Here is a 21,538-nt window from a genome sequence, read left to right on the forward strand (position 1 = left end):
ACTGACCTTGACACAGGTACCCTGCAGTTCAGATCCTCCTCTTAAACTTCCAGTTTCAAGCTTCTGGGTTTGTCAGGCTTTTTGGCAAATGTGTCACTAAATAACAATAAATAACGAAGATGGTACATCATATATGGTGGCACCCGGGATCACTGACTATCATAAATGTTTTACTGTCTATAGTTCATGGCACTGGATGTTCAAACCAGAGGTCTTCCACATTGAGTTGTTTGTTTATTTCTTACGATAATAAAATCATTTTCTTATCGGCCCCAAAGCTCGGTGCCAGGTACGGGGAAGATAACAAAATAGGATAAATGCATTTAAATGACAAGTGGAAAAGTGTACGACATGTTACGGACACCATGAACTCCACGTACAGGAGTTTGTTGTGCTCATTTCAAGTTTCAGAAACTTGAAAAGAAAATTCATAAAAGTTAGTTTGATATATGAAGAGATATACGAATGTCACAGACTGAAGTAAGATCAACCTCATGAGGACAATAATTTGCCATGGCCAGTACAAATGTTCACTAGATATTTTTTCGCAGTACAGCAGTACAGCACGTATCAGGGCAATCACCGTAAAGTCTGCACACCACAGCCAGGGCTGGAAATTCCCTTCACGGTACACAGGAGTTCGATCCAGACTGATCTGGATTTCTTTTATATTGACTTGAGAATATTTTTTAAATAGTTGTGTGTGTATTTGTGAAGATATAAGACACACAATTTCCAATTTTATCCCAACTCACAATGATAAAGAACACTTCTAAAAATTCCTGGTTCCAGATTTGCCCTGAAAATGAATAACTTCCAAGGTCAATTTTAAGTAAATCCCTACATACATCTGAAAAAAACAAAACACTTAAGCCTCAAATAATAAACCAAATCCCCCCAAAAACAAAACTCACAAAGGTAAATCCAATAACAAAGAATAAATAACAGTTTTATGCAGGTGGTTTTGTGTTTAATTGTGAAAAATAATTGTTTTGGGGGTGGTGGGAGAAAAAAATGTGCGTAGCAGTTGTGTCAGTAGAGCGGTTTCTCACACATTCGTTTCTTGTTTTTTTATTGAGTGGATGGGGCAGAGCTGGAGGGCTGCAGGTACGGTGCAGTCTACTTCCTGGGTGCAGGCTGAAATATCTCAGCGGTCATTTTGCACAGATGCTGTGGATTCTCCAGCTAACAGATAAACGGCTACGCACCCACTCCAGTCGCCTCAGAATCATCAGAATCACCTGACCCTGCTTTAATAGTAAGTCCCCGTGTTTCACAAAGCTTGACCTGTGATCCACTAACCAGTTATCTCTGCCTGTTCCCAAACTACAGATTAATCTTTACAGGAGGGAGGGATTCTCGAGACTGCCAGCGATCTGGACTTTTAGTGGTGTCGGTCTTTTCATTGGAACATCTGTTACAAATATAAAACATGAAATACAATAAATACCACTGGGCAGCTGCAGATCCACCAGTCTGGGTGTCAAAGTACTGCTGGGTGATATACTGAATCCTGAGTCCCCCCAGATGTATCCATCAGAGTGTGTTTTAGGCACAGATAATAGTGCTGTGTGGATGTGCGAGACTGTAGAAAGCAGTTTGAATTTGATTTCAACTGATCTATGCAAGTAAAAGTCTATTTACCAGTGTGTGATAGTGCTGAAACGCTATTTCTGTACCATAAATAGAACCATATTCAAGGTTGTCCTGTGGCACACAAGAAGGTTTTCTAGCTCTTCTTCACAGGTTTGTGCAGAATTTGCGTTTTCACTGGATGCTTGTAGTCGTTATATTGCAATGTGGCAGTGAAAATAAATGTCTGCTCTATCAAATACATGTCCAACCTTCCAACCCTTGTGAGCTGGAGGAGGCTGAATTACACTTCTCTTATATAAAGCTTCCTCTATAACAGGGGTGTCAAACTCAAATACACAGTGGGCCAAAATTCAAAACTGGAACAAAGTCGCGGGCTAACATTAATATTTATTGAAAAAAAAATCTTCCTCTAGATATAAGAATGAATCTTTTCTTATGGACTCAAACAAGTTTTGCTGAAAAACTGAATATGGAACAAGCAAAGCTTAATACTAAACAATATATATATTAGCTGTATAATACCAGTAGGCCAGCTCTAATAGTAATTTGGTATGGCCTCGTGGGCCAAATATAATTAGGCTGCGGGCCAAATTTGGCACGCGGGCCAGAGTTTGACACCTATGCTCTATAATATAAATACAATATAAATAGTAATAACTCAGCTTGTCAAGATTCATTGCCAAATAATTCGGTTTTATTTATATAGTGCCAGATCGCAGCAACAGTTGCCTCAGGGTGCTTTACGTTGTCAGGTAAAGACAATAACACCAAGGTGGCTGTTTACAACCAGTTTCCACTAAATTAGAGTTTTAAAATTCCAGCTGTCTTCTGGGATTTTACTCTTTTATTTGGGAAAAAAAAAATATGAAACACTTTATTTGAAGTTATCTCGCAGGTCAGTGACCCAAGTCTACTTTGGCCTGTTTCCAGTATTACAGGTGTGAGCTGGCAGCAAGCGGGGGCTCACTGTGGGGCTGATTACTTTTGCAGTCCTTGGTAGCTTGGTACTGCCTGGGTTAATGACACCGGTTTCAAGATAAGACCCAGCCCTCTTGATAGCCAGACTTTATTTCAGCAGCTCCTTTTCATTGAGAAAAGCTTATCAGTTTCCCAGGGTTGTTCCAGTCACCTGGCAGAGCACACAGTTGTTTTTCATATGGAACGTATTGACATGTCAAGGTCCACTAAAGCAGGTTGGGCTGGCCTTATAAATAGAGGGAGACTCCAAGCAGCAGCAGCAGCAGCTGTGCTCACAAGCTCGTGAAGAGCCCATCCTGTGAGAGGATTCATTTAACTGCCCACACAATCTGTGACTCGGTCAAAATGGACAGCGCGTGTTGTTGTTCAACCAGCAGTGATAGGACTTCAAATCCTATCCTGTACAACATCCTGAGCCAAATGGATGGCAGCAGACCAAGCCAAGGCAACTTCAGCTACAATTCAGTGCCTCACAGATGCAAATGTGAGGCGCGACGGACAGTGTGCTTGAAAAGGCCATCGGAGATTTGCAAAGAAGCTTCGGCGGTTCTTGTGAAAACCCTAAATTTCATGAAAAACTTGCCCGCCTTTAACCAGCTGCCTCCAAACGACCAGTTCGCCCTTCTGAAAAGCTGCTGGGCACCACTCTTCATTCTGGGTCTGGCCCAAGAGCACGTGGACTTTGAGGTGATGGACATCCCCACTGACAGCATGCTGAAAAAGATCCTCCTGAACCGACCTGAGAACCTTGAGGTGGAAAGGGAGCAGCCCACTATGGCCGGTGTCAGCAAACTCGTGTCTTGTCTCAAAAAGTTTTGGAGTTTGGATTTGAGCCCCAAGGAGTACGCGTACCTCAAAGGGACCACGATATTTAATCCAGGTATGTATTTGAAATGTTCAGCTTCAGCTTTCTCTGGTCAGTTTTCAGTGGTTTAATAATGATGTGCAATATTAAGCAGTCATGTAACTTTACAGTTTTGTTTTTCCACCAACAGACGTACCAGATTTGAAGGCAGCCCTGTTTGTGGAAGGCTTGCAACAGGAAGCTCAGCAGGCCTTAAGCAAGGTGGTTCAGCTCCTCCACCCAGGGGATGGGGACCGCTTTGCTCGAATCCTCCTCACAGCCTCCGTGCTGCAGAGCATCACCCCCAGCCTCATCACTGAACTCTTCTTCCGGCCTGTGATAGGACAGGCGAACCTGCTGGAGCTGCTGGTCGACATGCTCTTCTGCAGATAGGAGCAGTGGATTTTAGAGCTTTTCCGTCTTTGTGAAAGGAAGGAATGCCTGATGGTGGGCTGCTCTAAAACACATTTACTATTAAACAAAACTCAAAGAAAACAAAAACTGTGAATTGTTGAAGATGGGGTTATGAATTGCTTACACTGAAAATGATGCTGAGGTCACTGAAGCCCAGTCTGACAAGATTTCGTCCAACTGAACTGGATTTGACTTTCTACATTAGGACAGTGTACCTACTGTCCATATATTTGCTTGATCTCATGACGGGAGCTCTCTGTTGTAAATAATTGTTTGCATTTACAAAACTTTTCAAATAAATCTATTTTTTTTACACAAATGAAGAGTGAAATTGTGTGTCGGTCACCTGAAAAGGGAAGTTTGTAATATATGTACCAGCAGGAACATCTGATACTAACAGTCTGGTTTGAACATTTGACCCCTGCACTCCATTGGCAGGCCCATCAGTGATATGTGCAGGACTACATGTACACATTAAATTCTTGTTGTTGCCAGAGCTCTTAAAAAGCAAATACCTTGAAAATGGGAGTAAAAGGATGATTTTGGGGTGATGGGGTGGCTGTAGTTAGTGGCAGAGCAGGTCAGCCACTAATCAGAAAGTCAGTGGTTCGATCCCAGGCTGCCTCCTGGCTGTATGCCAAATATCCTTGGGCAAGATACTAACCCCATGTTTGCCTACTGGTGGTGGTCAGAGGGCCCGGTGGCGCCAGTGTCCAGCAGCCTCGCCTCTGTCAGTGCGCCCCAGGGCAGCTGTGGCTACAACGTAGCTTGCCATTGCCAGTGTGCGAATGTGTGTGTGAATGGGTGAATGACTGAATGTGTAAAGCGCTTTGGGGTCCTTAGGGACTGAGTAAAGCGCTATACAAATGCAGGCCATTTACCAGGCCATGCCATTTTGGTCGTCTTTAAACAAACGTTGGAATGAAGTAGAAAACTGTTTTCTTTTATGGTAGTATTTCTTCTTTAATCCAGGAAGTAGTGAGCCTAGCATTTCAACCAGATGCCTCCTTAAGAAAAATGCTTGTCATGTCATTTTTACCTAAATAACCTCTGCATTAAAATATCAGGAAATGTTTTACATGTTACATTTAACATGAGTGCTTATTGATTTTAAATAAATTAACAGCTAGAAGACTTTCTTGAAAATAGGTTTAGATAACTGTATTACAGAAAAACAAATAGTATGTGAACATATTAAAATAATAGGAATAAAGAATTTTATACTGCTTTAACAAATTAAGATCTTAATGAAGCCAAAAAAAATAGAAGAAAAAAAGCATTTACAAAGAATATCTCAGTTCTCTGTGTGAAAATGTCCCGTTGATAACAAAGGTCAGAGGAGAATGACCAGACTGCTTCGATCTGACAGGAAGGCAACAGCAAGTCAAATAATCAGTTATTACAGCCAAGCTGTGCAGAAGAGCTTTTCTGACAGCGCTAAAAGCAGCAGAAGAAGATACAGAAAGACCACACTGAGATCTACTTCTGTCCACTAAGAACAAAATAAAGCTACACCAAAGTTGGACAATAGAAAACTAGAAAATGTTGTCTGGTCTGATGGGTTTTAATTTTTGCTCCAATAATCAGGTGGTAAGGTCAGAATTTGGCATAAACGACATTCAGCTTTGAGCTGAGGCTGGTGGTGGTGTGATGGTCTGGAGAATACTCTTAGCACACTTTGGACCCACACCAGTGAGCATCGTTTAAAAAACCACAGCTTACCCGTTGTTGCTGACCGCATCCATCCCTTTTTGACCACAGTGTGCCCGTCTTCTGTCGGCTGCTTCCAGCAGGTTAACACACCATGTGACAAAGCTCACATAATTTCAAACGGCTTTCTTTAACATGAAAATGAGTTCACCGCAGTCAAATCCCCTCCATAGTTACCAGATCTCAATCATATTGACAGTGTTGGGAAGGTTACTTTTAAAATGTATTCCATTACAGAATACAGATTACATGCCCCAAAATGTATTCTGTAACGTATTCCGTTATGTTACTCAATGAGAGTAACGTATTCTGAATACTTTGGATTACTTAATATATTATCATGCTGTTTACAACTACATGAATGTACTATTGCTGTGATTTATTACTGTTACTGAAGGTCCGCGGCTCCGAACCGTAGTAAAGGGACCTCTGGCTAATACGGTGGGTTCTGTGTCGGGCTCGTAGCCGAAAAATAGCTTTACTTTGTTGTCTGGGTCAACTTTGCTAGCGAGAGACAGAGAGAGGCGTTGAAAGGCTGCTCCAACGTAACTTATTGTTTTTGGAGGAAAACACGAACATGGTGTACAGTCGAGTCTTAATAGCTTACTTACAACTGGGCTCGTCAGGCACTCTTCTTGGCTGCAGTGGTTATTATTATATTTACATGCTTCCAGCTCCCGTTTTTGCTCGATGACAGCTCGTACTTTTCCTTTTTCTCCCTCCCTCGCTCACAGACACATAAAGTGTATGGCAGTCCATTCTCCCTGCAGCACGGACTACACTGCCTATGATGCTACATTCTGTAGAGCTATGCCTGTAGCATTCTGCCTATTAGCTTAGCACAACAACAACAAAAAGGCCTCTCTCACCCAGGAAACACGCAGAGAGAGAGCGTCACCCTGTAACCATGGCAACCGTAACGCTGCCGCCTGGAACAACAGAACGTAGCTGTCAAACAAAACCCAAAAAAGTCCTGACCCGCCACAATATGAAACAGGGAAGTACCGCCGTGTAATCCATTTATTTCAACAAAGTAACTGTATTCTAAATACCACCTTTTTAAACGGTAACTGTAACGGAATACAGTTACTCATATTTTGTATTTTAAATACATAACGGCGGTACATGTATTCCGTTACTCCCCAACACTGCATATTGAGCATCTTTGAGATGTGGTGGAATGGGAGATTTCCATCATGAATGTGCAGCTGACAAATGTGCAGCAACTATGTGATCTTATTACGTCAGTGTGGACCAAAATCACTGAGTTTAGATTGTTGCATGAATCTCTGGAGAGCATGAAAATGATTCTATTGGTGGGAGGAAATCAAAAAAGAGATTTTAGGGGATATAACACTATTACCAAAGCAGAGTTATTTATTTATTCATTATAGAATAGGTGGGGGAATGACAGCTTAGAAAAGCACGTTCTTTTTAATCGGTTGTTAGGGTTTATCAGGGGTCATAAATATATCCATGTTATTATTAGTTATGTATCTTGACCTGAGGATGGAGACACTATGTTTAAATGTGGCAGCTTAGTTTTATACGCAGTCTACGTAATGCTTTCTTTTTTCTCTAATGGTTCTCTGTCCCCCTCTCATGGAAAACTGTGGAAGTTACACATTTTCCCAATAGAGAGAATCATAAAAATTGAACCTAAACTTTATTGCGTTTGCAAACCTTTATGAGTGCAAAAGCCTCACTCGGAGTGATTTTAAATGTTCAGCACCTGAAAGCAACCGAGGAAAAACTTAAAAGGCTAAATCAGCTGCGACGGGAAACTCTTGACTGGTTCTTGGAAATCTGCAGGCTGCATCACTTATGGAGCAAGCTCACGATTGGTCTTGTTCTGTGGTATGTTAGTTGTGAAACTGTGAGCCTTTACATGACACCTACATACAGGTAAAACAGGAATGCGCTGGTGGGGGAGTGAGCCAGAGGAAATGGGGTTACACAGGCCAAATGCACACACACAGAAACAACTTGCCTAAAACAAAAACAAAAAAAGCTGTGCGTGTGGTGCTGAAGAACAGATAGTTAAGAAGTGTAATTGTCTTCATGCAAGATTTTACTGGGTTTTGAATAAAAACAAAATTGTTTCAGTAACTTTGTTTGTGCGTTTTCTCGGTGCAATTTTGGCTACCGGTTTAACCCCCCGCCCCTCGTTTTAAAGCAGTAAGTCAAAGCTGGAAACAACTGTACGGGCTCCTAAAATATACAAAAGATAATGATTATTGACAGATGCAGCTTCATTTGTTTAACCCAAATTTGAACTGCTTCGAGAAAATTAGGCTGACTTTCTGCACTGTTCCTTCGCCATAAATGACAAAGACAAAGCCGTGGATTTTATTTCCTTTCTGTAAGAACCAGCCAAACGAGTTCCTTCTTTTGCTGAGGGCGGAAAAAGCCTGTCTGCTGTAACACAGTGACCTCGGGGAGATGAGCCTGACAACAATAATCCCAGAGATAAAGAGGAAAAAAATAGGCTGAAGAGAGAGTGCCAGAGAAGCTGCCAAACAAATGGAGCTGCTTTTTATATATATAGAGAGAGAAAGACTTCCAAATTTAGACTTTTGAATAAACACAAGCATAAAGAGGTATGGAAGTTGTTGTTTTTTTTATTATTTTGTTAAAAATATGACTTAGTAGCCAACAATATAAAAAAAAAATGTGGACAAACACCACATATGGTTTTAAAAAACCACAAAGTAACATCGACAGAAGGGTATTTACAAAATATGGCTAATACAAATTTCAGGTAAAAAACACACGTCTTAGGGTTGTGGGGAAATGGCAGGAAGTCGACAAGCTCATACACACATACGGCACATGCACAACAGCTAGCAAAAAAAATGAAGATAAAAACAAGAACGAGGACGGCTCTGTTCAAACGTCTGCCTCTTTCCTATGGCATCCTGTTGAGTGGAGTCACTTTTTTCATCTTTAAACACTGCACAGAAAAAATACATAAAAACCTACATCTCCTAACGCGTGTGTGTGTGTGTGTGTGTGTGTGTGTGTGTGGAGGGGAAATAGGGGGACAGAGTCTCCTCAGTGGGCCTTTTGCTTGAAAAATAAAGATGCTTGAAAACAGCAGGTAGTAGCTGGACCACTTAAAGGCAGAAGTACAACCACCTGGGGTAAAAGGTGCTCAACTTGGTAACAGCAGGAGGATGAAATAGCCCATGTAACTGGCTACATCTCATTGTTTTTGTTTGACTTTTAGAGAATCAGAGGAGCGCCTGAGGAGTAGGTTTCAGTGTCGTGGTGGTACGCCGAGTAGGCCGTAGTAGTGCTGGAGGAATATGCTGCAAAAAAGAGAAAGGACAAAAAAAGGAATGCAGTGAGGTTACAAAGCATAGCTCTAATTTCATTTATCCTTAAGCAAAAAAACCTGGACAAACCCAGGACCCGGACACGTTCCCCGAACACCGAGTTAAAGTTGTGAAAACATGGTGTGGCGTACCCTCATTCACAGACATGTAACAGGACACCCGTCCTTTTACCAACCTCTTCACCGAACAACGAGAGAGAGACAGAGAGAAAAGAGGAGCTTAGTTTACGTAATCCATCTGTAACCCAAGGTGGTGAAATTACTTAGCAGATCTGGGAACATTGTGTGACATATATTTAATGCGACTTGATCTGCTCATCTAGCAGGTGGTGTAGCATTACCATGGAGCTGGGGGGCAAGCAGGTAGGTAGGTGTTAGGTGAACGAATATGCAGGGAATGGAAAAAGGGCAGGAATGCGGTGCTTTCACTGCTAGGAGAGTGGGATGTGACTGAAAGGTGGAGGAGGAGGAGGTGAGAAAACGCCTACAGCTGCAGCAGGCACAATGGGTCACACACACACAAACACACACGCGCTGGTTATTGCACCCAAATGCCCTGATGGACTGCCAAAGTCAAGCAGAATTACTTTATTTACTCCCGAGTATCTTAATCCCACACGAAACCAAAAGAAGACAGACTCATGGGAAATCCCCACACACACCACCCCCGCGCATGCACTCACTTCGCCCGCTGTAATTTCTCATCTTTCTCGCCAGCTCGTCCGATGGCGTCTGCTCCGACACTTTCACCTCTGGAACTGTAGCGAAAGGCAAAAAAACAAAGCAAAAACAAAAGACAAGACAAAATGAACACAGGCAAGAGAAAACAAACAGAGATCCAGCAAATGTTATAATTCATCCGGTCATCTCTGTTATCGTGTTTGAGTTTAGCAGACGCCGCACCTGCATCGACTTGCCTCAGATTAAGCGATTGTTATGAGGCTACTGCACGTAAAATACCTGGAGTTTTAGAGCTCGCAGCTACGAGGCAAACAAAAGAGCTTCAGCCGGTGTTCCAACAGACTCGATGAGTCATTAAGAAAAGACGGGTCAGATGATTGGTATATTTGGTATGTTGCTGCAAGGTGCTGGTGAGCAAGGTTGTCTTGTGCATTATAAATATTTACACAGCTCTAGCAAAAAAAAAAAAGAAAAAGAAAAGATTCTTACAATCACTGCTCATGAAGGTGTTTGTCATGGTCTCGTTGCCACTGTCGGGGAGGGTCCCGTCCCTCCTGCTGTTATGATGCTGCCCGGTCGACAGGTAGCCCTTGTTCCTTTTGCCCTTCCGCGTGCTGATGCGGATGACCCCGTGCACCAGCTTGCACTCGGCCTCTTGCTCCTCCAGGTTGTAGTCCTGAGCGATGCTGTAGATGAGCTCGCTGATCTCGTTGGTCTTGCGGGAGAAGGAGGAATCGGAGGTGCACTTGGCCAGCTGGTCAATCTGATGCAGGGCGTAAAGCTCCAGCAGCTTCTTGGTGATCAGAGAGTCAATGTCTTTGTCGCTCTGCTCATCCAAGTCGTAGTCCTCGTAGGATAGAAGGCTGGTGTTGCTGACCGGCCGCTGGTTATCCCCTTTACCTGATGCGCGACCCCGTTTGGGGTCAGCAACTGGGTACTTTACCTTCTGACCTGCTATGTGCACATCTGGGTAACGGAAACTGTCATTCAGGGGCAATCTGGGGGTCTTGGGCTGCTTATTATTGGGCTCCAAAGACATGCCAGGGGTTTTCACAGCTATGCCGTTAGGAGGTCGAGGGTCACCGACCGTTTTGGGGGTATGGTCTGTGGAGCTCTCGTTAACGGGGAGGCAGGGCTCCCGGGTGCCATAAAATCCACAGGTGAGAACACAACAGATAAGAGCCTTACAGCTACTCCAGCCCATGGAGGCACAGGAGCCACAGGACTGCCTGCTGCTCGGCACGCTGTCTGCCGACCCCGGAATAAATCCTATTGTCTCTGAACCCCTTCCAGTGCAGTTTCGAGGGTGGCTTCTTCCTCGACCATACCTGCCCTCTGAATAGCGGGAGTGGTCACGTAGTTGCTCCCCATGAGGATCCTTGTAGGAGTCTTGGCTGGTCGTGCTGTCCCTGGATATAGTCCGGTTGGGTCGATGGTTGTCCGCCCTAGAGCTAGAGTTGGGGTACTTGTGGCGGGGAGCCCCTGTGCTGTGGCCAGGCATGGCTCAAAAAGCCTGGGACCTGGAGGAGTAGGAGAGGACAGTTTAGTACAACCTCCATAAAACCCCCAAAACACATTGAACTAAGCTGCATTTAAAGCTGAAGCAGGAAAAACATAGCTTTCAGTAAAGTAACCTAACATGAAGCTCGGAGAGTGTAAATAAAGCTGAGTGCTCTGATTTCTATCTTAACAATAACTTTCGTCGCACCCTTGATTTTTTTTCTTGCCTAATAGTGCGCGCGGAGGAGAAAAGGTGAGACCAAAGCTCATTCAACATCCAACTGTTTTTCCATTTTACTTGCAAATCGCCCACTTACCGCATAAGAGGAAACACTTTTATCCCAGACAACTTGTTCAACGAGCAAAGTGCGGAAGTCTTAGAGAGAGAGAGAAAAAAAACTACGCTAACGCTCCAAACGGAGAAAACAAAACCGCCTACAGATTTTTTAGGTTTGTGTACTTCAGCAAAGTTTGCAAACCCAAAACAGAGTCCGGCAGTCCGAGGGGGAAAACACAGCTCAGCTCATCGGCGTCGTTTGTCTTTCAGTGAAAAAAAGTTTACAGTCTTGCGTTGCCGAGAGTCTCCCAATGTTTGGCTATTACCTGCGGCTACAGCTAATCCCAGATCCTACACCCACCCACAGGTGAGTCGTGACGTCACACGAGGCGGATTTGAACGTGCAGGGGACGGAACGAGAGATGTGGGGAGGAAAGAGGGGGCGGGGGGTGATACGAGGGGAAACTATTCCATAATAACGTGTGGGGTTTTTTTTTTTACATTTCATAAAAAATGTGTCGACTTTCTTTCAGTTTAAAAATGTTTAAATACGCATTTCGTGAATTATTAAAGAGTTCTTAAAGAACAGGAATTTAATGAGTCACAAAATGCCCAGTTCTGGATTTTCCTTCTTTATTCTTTATTTTATTTATTATTCATTTAAAAAAACAACAACTGCGGACCCACTATGAAAAAGAAATTGATATTCTTAAAGTTACATTTTATTTAAGTTTGAACATTACATGTGTAGCTCAGTTTAAAGTTCATTCATTACAACAAGAAATCATTATTCAGTAAAATTTTATAACGTGCGTTATACTCTAAAGTAAATACTAGACAATAATGATAATAGACAGAAAACTCCCGTATGAGGAAGCACTTGGTGAAAGTGGAAAGGAAAAACTCCCTTTTAACAGGAAGAAACGTCTGGCAGAATGAGGCTCAGGGAGGGTGGCCAGATTGGGGATGAGGGAAGGAAGACAGGATAACAGACACACTGTGGAGGAGAGCCAAAGATTCATAATAACTAATGATTAAATGCAGAGTGGTGTATAAACACATAGTGAGTAGAAAAAGCGAGTGAAGCTTGATGAAGAATATTTCATTAGCCTCCATAAAAAGTATAACGGAGAAAGGAATATAGGAACAAAATTAAAACAATAAAAATAAAAGGATTTTAATGGCAAGTTTGATTATTTAATATATGCTGCTTTACGCAACTTGAATGTGCTTAAGACTAAACATAAAAGCATAAACACCTGTGTAGGTTTACAATGCCTTAAGGCAGATTCAGGGGAAATTTTGCAGAAATAAATAAGAGAAAGTCCCAGCAAAACTTCACGTAAGTGGTTTATACAATGAAAACAGATACATTTCTTATATTTAATGAAGTAGAAATGTTATGGGGGAAAAAATCATTTTCTATCTTTTGACGGTGTTTCTATCACTTTCTTTATTTGGTGTTGTAGGGCAGATTGTAGGCAACGTGTTTGTTGGCTAGAAGGCCGTAAAAGTGCAGATGATTCAGACCTTTCTTAAGGATAAATCAAATGAGAGCGTCTTTGCAGCTTTCACATTTTCCAAAGCTGTCCGGTGGACCCTTGGTGGCCAGTTCTGCCCTTTAGGCTGCGTGCTTGACACCCCTGATAAACAGCCATGTGATGCAGGATAGCAGAGAATTTTTGTGTTTTAAATTGCAGCAGTGCACTTTTCTCATTTCTCTATATAAACGTGCACATACAATAGGTAGATAGCTCCGGCAGGGACACAGAGGTGCACAGCTGCAGAGCCAGCAGGTGTGTTTCCCGGTGATATCATTCATTCTGCCCTACTTTTTCCTTGTATAGAAACACTTAATCACCCACTCATTGAATTGAAATAGTATAGCAATCTCACGTGGAGATAAACATGAGCCTGTGTAGCAGTGCCTTCCTCACTACACTTACAATAAAACGGCACAAGAAATTAATTACATCATTTCTTTTTATTTCTAATTAATGTAAACACAGGTTTTTATATCATACCAAGACATATTCATTCAAATAATACAAATCGCATTATTACCACTCCTATAAAGATATAGGGATGAGTAAATTTAAAGGTTTTGCTTTTTTTACTGAAGAACACAGTAGAATAGACCTACCCTACCATTCACTGGTCATCTATAATTTATGTTATTTATGCTTTTCTTTATCTTCTGCTTACCGGAAATATATTTCAGCTAATATAAAAGTAAAGAAAGCACACTGAAAAAGCTGACATCCATTTCCAAAGTAGCCTATGTGTAAGGTCCTTATAAAAATCTAGAAGAAAAACACACACTTACTAACTTACAAATACAAGGATCTAGAGCATCTACAACACAAAGGCACTTTTTTTTTTAGGTTTCTAGGTTATAACTCCGATATGTACAGAATGTTCGAGACAAAATTGTAAATTTCCTCCTAAAACTATTTACAGCTACACCATAATATGTCAAAGCATCAGTTAGTTTATCATAAGTTTTGAGGTGGGGAGGTTGTCAGCTGTTTGACTTGTGTTTTTGTGGGGGCAACAGAGGTGTCACTTGGCAGCTGCTGGGACAGAGATATTCCTAACTGCCTTTGTGCCCTTCTGCTGTCTGCAGAAATGTGCCCCAGCCGAGGGTCCGAGTCAATCTCGTACCGGTAGTGATAGCCCTCCAGGACATCCCGACAAGCGTCTCTCATTTCATTGATCCACTTCTTCATACCTTTGCGATTCAGGTAGAGCACAAAGAGAAAAACCATGCCAACGAGCCCCAGAACCAGTCCCAGGAAGACATACGAGGTCTGCAGGGTGAGATCAGCGACCTCTGCCAGGACTGGAACAACACACCCGATATCCTGGATGCTGAGCCCTCTTAGGCGGGCGTCAGTTAACGCGCCAGGTGAGGCACATCTCACAGCATCCACATCAACCTTAGCTCTCGATTTATTCAGCCACGCGACGAACTCATTGATCTCGCAGGAGCAGGTGTAAGGGTTGTTACCGAGCAGGATTCTGATGTCCCCGAGCTTGTCCAACTCCAGCAGAGCATCGGTTCCGAATGTGCTGAAGGTGTTGTGCGTCAGGTCGAGCATCTCCAGGTAATTCATGCCAGAGAAGGTCCCACTGTAGACTGCCACCAAAGAGTTGTTGGTGAGGAAAAGCTGCTGCAGATTGGGAAGGTGAGAGAACATGCCCGGGGGAAGCAGCGCAAGCTTGTTCCCCGAGAGGTCGAGGCGGAGGAGCCCCGCGAGGCCCCCCCAGCGCAGAGCTGTGGTCAGGTCTGTAAGGGCAGTAAAGTTGTAGAGTGACTGGCTCAGGTTGAGCTCCTGAAGGGGACTACCAGGTATGCTGAGAGCCTCTGGATGGATGAGTGCCAGCTGGTTTCCACTGAGGTCCAGGAAGCGCAGGTTGACCAGGGAGGAGAAGGTGTGGGACGCCATCTCTGTTAACCTGAGGAGACGACTAACACTTTAACATCAGGTTTTAGACATCTGATTATAACCTCCTGCTTGGAAACAAGAAACTGTACTGTACTATCAAGGTTAAAAAAAGAAAAACTCACAGAAACAGATCTTTAGTTATTTATTTATTGTGTAAACATAAAGAAATAAACTATTCAAATACGGCTTAATACATACATGGTTGAAACTGCAAAAGAAACAAATAAAAAAACACTGACATTCTCACCTGTTATTGGTTAAAATGATGTTAGTGACGTTCGCCAGCTCCGTAAACGAACTGGGTCCAATTTGGTGTATATTATTCCCTGTGATAATGACGGTCCTGGCATATCCCGGAATATTTTCTGGTGCTGTGAGCAGATCTTTAGAAACACATTTTACCGTGCGGATCACAGCGAAACACTCGCAGCCAAAAGGACACTCCAAGCAGCGGCACAGAGCGCAGAAAAGAATCCCCAAAAACACAAAAACAGCAGAAAAACACATCTCTAAATAACGGCTGAAAAAGTTTAAACTACAGACGTGTATTCATAAATCAAACTTTAGCTGTTGTCCTTTGTTCTCTAAAAGTGATCGGACACTGCAGAGGTGGCAAAGACTGCTTGCTCAGTCGTCGTCTGCTGCACTGTGGGAATAAAGGTTCCCGTAAAGTGATGGTAGTTCATATCACACAGAGTCTGCTGGATGAAAACGCAGTCCCCTTAAAGGTACAGAGGACGACCCACAAACGGTCACCTTTATCCCAGTCTGCCAGGGGAGACAACAAAAGAGCTCTGCACACAGCAAATCCGAAATGCAGGTACAAAAATGGAAATATTAAATGGTTACAGACATACAATAATAAATAATACTTATTCAAGTACCAAAAACATCCAATAAAATAACATAATGCATAAACAAGTGATCAAATATTGCTCATATAACTTGGCAGGATCAAGTGTGAAGATGCACAAAAGGAAATCATACAAATCTTACTGCGAAAAAGCCGAAACAAACAAAAAAGAAGTCACTTAACATAGAAGCGTCTTATTAAGGAGGAAAATGTATCCGAGGGAGCGCAATACCCTAATTATTAACATGCGGGTTTCCATCATTCTATCTTTGGTCTAGCTGCTCATATTTCTAAGACAAATAATTGATGAATACTTCCAGCTTGAAGATTTTGCAATCTGTTTTCTATGGATTCGTCACTGAAATATATATTAGCCCGCCTGGAAACACATTCATCACTGCTGTTCATGAAAAATACATCTCTGCAACTGAAATGCATTACTCTACTGGGGTCTAATCTGGACGTCGTCTCCTTCATGATAATATTAACGAGGGGCAATAAAGCAAAAACACAAATGCAGACACTGTAGCTTGCCTTGATAGCATAATACACAATGAGAAATAATCAAAATATCAATAACTGAAGGACAAATTGTTCTTTTCAACTGCCCCCACCCCCACAAAAACAAAACAGTTAGCTTTGCCCTTTAATACTCTTAGAAAATGCATCACAGCAGATGAAGAGGAAGTCACTCAGTTTGTGCACAAACAAATGTTCCATCAGAACGCACCACTCACATCAACGACTGCGTATAAAGTATAACCAAAAAGCCTGAGGCAGCTCGTTCTACTGCTCGCCGCACTACTGTAGGTTAAACGTGAGGATGAAGGTGGCGAGGACTCCGCTGAGCATGACGAAGGGCAGCCAGGTCTTGAGGAAAGCAGCCCAGCTGGAGGGTGGAAAAACACAGTAATTAGAGTACTTCTCAACATCTGGATGTGACAAGGACGTGAGGTGTGCCGAAGTGTCTCATTGTGCAATCTAACATCGTGTCTACAGCCCCAGCTTGTGTCCTACTGTCCCCGTCCACCCAGCCGGTGTGCGGGGAGCCCCAGCGGAGGACTGACCTCCAGTTGCTACACAGAGGGGAGCGCTGCCGTCTGTGATTAATTGCGCGACTCCCCTTCTGTTTAAAACACTCCTGTGCCACAGGATCGTACGAGCAGAGGCAGCACAAGCTGTGACGCCAGCAATCTCTATGTGGGTCAGCAGAGAATAATGAGGGAGGATCTCTGAGCCATATGTCTCCTAATGCTCTCCAGCATCCAGCAGCGGAGCTATTTAACAGACTGTTCAGACTGTTGTGATGAAGATCCTTCAGGTGTGCTGCACAGTAATGTTCTCCTTCAGTTAAACTGTAATCCTAACACAGCTACTCGTATCACCCATGTCTGAAAGAGTGAAACCTGCCATGATAGAGGGTTTAGTACACTCACAGGACACTTTATTAGGCACACCTTGGTAGTGTTGGGTTGAAACCTTTTTTGCCTTCAGAGCCGCCTTAATTCGTCACAGCAAAGATTCAACAAGGTGCTGGAAACATTCCTCAGATATTTTGGTCCATGTTGATGTGACTGCACAGCTGCTGCAGATCTGTACGCTGCACACCCGTGGTGTGACACTCCTGTTCCGTCACATCCCAAAGGTGCTCTACTGGACTAAGATCCGCTGATTGTGGAGGTCTTTTGAGCACAGTGGATTCATTGTCATGCTTAAGAAACTGGTTTGACATGATTCTAGCTTTTAGACATGGCATGTTACCCTGCTAGTAGCAGAGGGGCATACTAATAGGAGCAACAATATTCAGGTAGGCTGTGGTGTAGAAATGATGCTCAGCTGGTACTAAGAGGCAGCAGCCTGAACACTGATACCAGGCACGATTGAGCCACGCTTTCATGTTATTTATCCCAAATTCTGACCTTACTATCCAATCTCACAGTAGAAATTGAGACTCATCAGACCAGGCAACATTTTTCCAATCTTCCATTGCCCAAATTTGGTGAGCTCGTGTGAATTGGAGCATCTGTTTCCTGTTTTTAACTGGTAGGAGTGGGACACAGTGTGATCTTCTGCTTCTTGTAGCCCATCTGCTTCATGATTTGTCATGTTGTGCATTCAGAGATGCTCTTTTGCAGACCGTGGCTGTCATGAGTTACAACGAAGGTATGTTGCCTTTATATAAACTCAAAGCAGTCCAGCCATTGTCCTCTGACCTCTGGCTTCAAAGAACATGCCTCTTACTGGGTAGTTTCTCTTTGTTAGATTATTCTCTGTAAACGCTGCAAAGAGATGACTGTGTAGATCAGCAGTTTCTGAAACACAGCCTGTCCAGCACTAAGAACTGCGCCACATTCACTTAAGTCACCTGTTTTTCCTGTCCTGACGTTTGGCTTGAACTTCAGCAGCTTGTTTTGAACAGGTGTACCTACCAAAGTAGTTGGTGAATGCATTCTGCACAGTCGTAACTGACTAAATAAACTTCACAACCTAAACCAATTGGCTCAAACAAAACCAGTATGACTGGAACTTAAATTTTCCTGTTAACAATAGAGGATTTATTGCAGATAAGCACCGGTGGGGCTACTACATGTCAAGTGGTAGAGTGGGTAGGCAAACAGCTTGTGTTAAAAGGTTTAAGTGCCCTTGACTCACACATTTGAAAGCCAGAATTGCTCCTGATGTACAAAACCAGGGCGAAAAACCAAACTGAAAGATTTTCCCAGTGAATGTGAAGCAAAGCTCGAGATATAAACACTAGCAAATTAATCATTCATTTTATACAACCTGTTTCCAGAAAAGATGCGACATTGTGTAAAATATAAATAAAACTTACAATATAAATAGCTCGTGCTCAATTTGATTCTAACTAGATGTTTCAAAAGAGGTGGGATAGGGGTATGATTCCCTCCGTGTTGCCTCATTTCTTCTTTTAGCAACACTGTGTAAGGGTTTGGGAGCTGAGGAGATCAGCTGATAACTTTTGAAAGTTTTATAGAGGATTTCACCTGTGCAACAGTTAAGGGCCCTAAAAATACACTAAATATTGTCTGGGGGGTGGCATGTTTGGACTGCAGGCAGACGGGTTTTGCAGCTGGGTTCTTTCACTGCGAAGCAATGCTGTCGCAGCATGTGCAGAATGTCTTCTGTATTGCACAATGTTATTAAAAAACATAACCTGTATAAATTGTTCTGCATTAATAATAGCTTGACAAATGTGAAAGTTAACCAAGCCAAAAGATCACGCCGTTCATTTTTGGTTTCCAGGTTTCCTTGGATGACTCTAAATGGTAGCATGTAGTATTAGTGGCAAGAGGGCGGAGCAGTGTTTAGCACTGTTGCTCCACCCACCAACAGGGGCCTTTCTTTGTAGAGTTCACATGTTCTCTCTGGGTACTCAGTAGGGGTCGGGGGAAAAAATCGATACTGTGTAGTATCGTGATATTTTGTTTGCTAATAATGTATCGATATAGGGACAGCAGAAATCGATATTGTTACAAAAACGTTTTTTGTGCTCTGACTTCAGAGCATGTTGATCCTTTTTCTGAGCAAGAATCCTGACATTCCTTCACTCTCCAAATGTGTTTAACTTTTTTTTGGCAGCAATAAACATGACAGTTTACTTATTTTAATTTAAGACATGTTTTATTTTAATTAAGTTTAAAACTTTTTTTATTTAATGTAAAATGATATTTTGTTTTAATTTACTTTCAAATTCTTCAGTTGCTGAATGGGCTGCATAGTTTTCATAAATTGCATAGTTCAGAATAGCTATAATTGTACCAGATGGTTGCATTCAGTTAAGTTGGACTAGACTGTAATACAAACCGTTCAGTTTGTCAACAATAAAACTGACTGAAATGAGAGAAAGACTGAGTGTGAGACTTTGATATTAGATAAAATGAATATTGATAAAGTTTACTTTTATGTACAGAATCTGAATATCGCAAAATATTTTAAAAAATTGCAATAATATCGTATCGTGCGTTAAGTATTGTGATAATATCGTATCGTGGGATGTATGGTGATTCCCACCTCTAGTACTCAGACTCCCTCCCACAGTCCGAAGACATGCATGTTGGGTTAGGCTGTAGTAGGAATGACAGTGTGAATAGTGATCTGTCTCTAGCCGCTCTTATCATTCATACATGTGTTTTATTCCTGCAGTGCTGGAATAAGTGGCCAAAATATTTACCTTACGTGTTTCCCGTGAGTGAGAGACAGCACACACAGGTTCACCATGTTCCAGGATGTGCTGTTGTCGTAGCGCATCAGGTTGAGGGCCATGGCAACGTGGGAATGGCAGTTATCAAAGCACAGATTGTGCTTCAACAAAAAGTAAATAAATAAGTATTTATTATTAAATCACTAATGTGTAAGGAGGGTCACTAGTGTCAAAATGAATTAAATAAATACATCATTATATAATTAATTAATTAAAACTATAATTAAATAGTATTACATATTTAAAAATATATTTTAATTGTAATTAATTAAACAAACACTTAATTCATTTTGGCACTGAAGGCCTTCCATAAACACAATCCAGAAATGTGTTAATTAATTCATAAGAGAATGCTAAATACAACAATCTTACCGGCCTGCATTTGTACTCCTCTGATGCATCGTGCACAGCTTTGTCCCATGTAGCTGCACCATTACCACACACTTTATCCACATCAAGCTTCCAATACCTGCAGTATTATTTTAAAAGAAAACAGTGAGTTACCTTTAATGTGTTATCTCTGCTCCCACCTACTTGTTAAAAGACAATAATATCATCAATAAACTTACTTTGTGGGTCTACCAAACCCCATGTTATCCTCCTGGAAAGAGCGGAAATCATTAGTGCTGTACGATAATGCAAATTTTGCATGATCCAATACCAAATAAATACAGGGCCAGTATTGACAACACCAACACTGACACTGATACTTTAAACTTATAAAGGTAGAAAAAGACTAAATCTCAATACAGTTTATAACACAGTAGTACTGATCCAATACCAGTACCATATTCAAATTGCTTCCCACCGCTAATGCGAATCTATCCTTGAGACTCCCATTGAGAAGGTCTAGCATTTTATCATCAGTCTCTATGCGGTGATGTGATAAACTCGAAGCAAAAGCAGTGCTCACCGAGACAAAATATGACCCTGCGAAATCTCGTATGACTCCAGCAGAAGTGCATATGCCCATGTGACCGATGAAGGGGAGCACCCACCTGCAGGACGCACGCAAATAACACACGAGGCAATTACTGTACGTCTGAATGTCCAGCAAAACAGCTAACGCAATACCATTAAAAGGAAACAGTATTAGCATCTGCTGCCACAGCACAGGAGCATCAATACTGCAGTAGCCTCTTACGTTAAAATGGGAATGGGTGTCCAGACAATGCAGAAAGGGTAGCGGCTGCTTTTTCTGTCGTTTTTTGGGAAATCACCGTGGTAGCTCATCATTACGTCGGTATCGTTCGCCTCCGCCATCACAGCCTGGAGTGACAGAGGGAGATGAACGGCAGTGACGCACAGCAGCGGAGGTACGCAGCCACCTCCTCCAACTGTCGGTCCGTGAACGCAGCACGGGCCATCTGTTCGTCGATTGCGGCCTTTACGGTCAGCGAGGAGGGATTTCATGTTAGCTGCAGCGCCCTAGCAGTTTACCTCTATAACAAATCTAAAAAATAATTAATTTTTTAGATTTTTCATGTATTGCGATAGTCTCTAAATACATGCAAAATGGTCTCATTTCACTGTAAAACTGACTGCTTTGTGTTTCTGCGATTAATTCACCACATCAATGAAACATCTGCAAAACACTTGCTTTTCCAGCCCAGCGTTGTTGCTACAGAGTTACCTGCAGTAACTTCTCCCACAGATGGGTCACCTCATTACTGCGAA

The 21,538-nt window shown here is 42.4% G+C and overlaps 4 protein-coding genes across 4 annotated transcripts; 1 reads left to right on the top strand and 3 right to left on the bottom strand.

Annotated features, from left to right (window-relative positions):
• Positions 1–2,824: 2,824 nt before the first annotated feature.
• On the top strand, positions 2,825–4,282 carry nr0b2a (nuclear receptor subfamily 0, group B, member 2a). The gene is made up of 2 exons (XM_006795903.3): positions 2,825–3,454; positions 3,570–4,282. Exons 1-2 carry the CDS (start codon positions 2,920–2,922, stop codon positions 3,809–3,811), a joined length of 777 nt encoding a protein of 258 aa, XP_006795966.1. The 5' UTR covers positions 2,825–2,919; the 3' UTR covers positions 3,812–4,282.
• A 4,268-nt stretch (positions 4,283–8,550) lies between these two features.
• On the bottom strand, positions 8,551–11,678 carry kdf1a (keratinocyte differentiation factor 1a). Its single transcript, XM_006795902.3, has 4 exons — positions 11,378–11,678; positions 10,050–11,080; positions 9,563–9,637; positions 8,551–8,853 (listed from the first exon to the last, which is right to left on the bottom strand). The coding sequence occupies exons 2-4, from the start codon at positions 11,059–11,061 to the stop codon at positions 8,768–8,770; spliced, it is 1,173 nt and encodes a 390-aa protein (XP_006795965.2). The 5' UTR covers positions 11,062–11,080; positions 11,378–11,678; the 3' UTR covers positions 8,551–8,767.
• Positions 11,679–13,744: 2,066 nt separating this feature from the next.
• On the bottom strand, positions 13,745–15,295 carry LOC102796283 (trophoblast glycoprotein-like). The gene is made up of 2 exons (XM_006795901.3): positions 15,034–15,295; positions 13,745–14,796 (listed from the first exon to the last, which is right to left on the bottom strand). The coding sequence occupies exons 1-2, from the start codon at positions 15,291–15,293 to the stop codon at positions 13,833–13,835; spliced, it is 1,224 nt and encodes a 407-aa protein (XP_006795964.2). The 5' UTR covers positions 15,294–15,295; the 3' UTR covers positions 13,745–13,832.
• A 1,113-nt stretch (positions 15,296–16,408) lies between these two features.
• LOC102795989 (transmembrane protein 222-like) lies at positions 16,409–21,183 on the bottom strand. The gene is made up of 6 exons (XM_006795900.3): positions 21,006–21,183; positions 20,775–20,859; positions 20,431–20,462; positions 20,234–20,330; positions 19,832–19,962; positions 16,409–16,528 (listed from the first exon to the last, which is right to left on the bottom strand). Exons 1-6 carry the CDS (start codon positions 21,122–21,124, stop codon positions 16,441–16,443), a joined length of 552 nt encoding a protein of 183 aa, XP_006795963.1. The 5' UTR covers positions 21,125–21,183; the 3' UTR covers positions 16,409–16,440.
• Between the last annotated feature and the right edge of the window lie 355 nt (positions 21,184–21,538).

Source organism: Neolamprologus brichardi, chromosome 11, assembly GCF_056152115.1.
Source record: "Neolamprologus brichardi isolate AB-2024 chromosome 11, ASM5615211v1, whole genome shotgun sequence".
NCBI lineage: Eukaryota > Metazoa > Chordata > Actinopteri > Cichliformes > Cichlidae > Neolamprologus > Neolamprologus brichardi.

Excerpts from the sequence above, each read along its gene's own strand:
- nr0b2a (XM_006795903.3), top strand. The coding sequence starts at position 2,920 with ATGGACAGCGCGTGTTGTTGTTCAACCAGCAGTGATAGGACTTCAAAT. Across the intron at positions 3,455-3,569 it reads GACCACGATATTTAATCCAG|ACGTACCAGATTTGAAGGCA; the intron begins GTATGTATTTGA and ends TTCCACCAACAG.
- kdf1a (XM_006795902.3), bottom strand. The coding sequence starts at position 11,061 with ATGCCTGGCCACAGCACAGGGGCTCCCCGCCACAAGTACCCCAACTCT. Across the intron at positions 9,638-10,049 it reads CACCTTCATGAGCAGTGATT|TTCCAGAGGTGAAAGTGTCG; the intron begins GTAAGAATCTTT and ends CTTTCGCTACAG. Across the intron at positions 8,854-9,562 it reads GAGAAATTACAGCGGGCGAA|CATATTCCTCCAGCACTACT; the intron begins GTGAGTGCATGC and ends TCTTTTTTGCAG.
- LOC102796283 (XM_006795901.3), bottom strand. The coding sequence starts at position 15,293 with ATGTGTTTTTCTGCTGTTTTTGTGTTTTTGGGGATTCTTTTCTGCGCT. Across the intron at positions 14,797-15,033 it reads ATCATTTTAACCAATAACAG|GTTAACAGAGATGGCGTCCC; the intron begins GTGAGAATGTCA and ends TCGTCTCCTCAG.
- LOC102795989 (XM_006795900.3), bottom strand. The coding sequence starts at position 21,124 with ATGGCGGAGGCGAACGATACCGACGTAATGATGAGCTACCACGGTGAT. Across the intron at positions 20,463-20,774 it reads CAGGGTCATATTTTGTCTCG|GAGGATAACATGGGGTTTGG; the intron begins GTGAGCACTGCT and ends CGCTCTTTCCAG. Across the intron at positions 20,331-20,430 it reads GGGTTTGGTAGACCCACAAA|GTATTGGAAGCTTGATGTGG; the intron begins GTAAGTTTATTG and ends ATAATACTGCAG.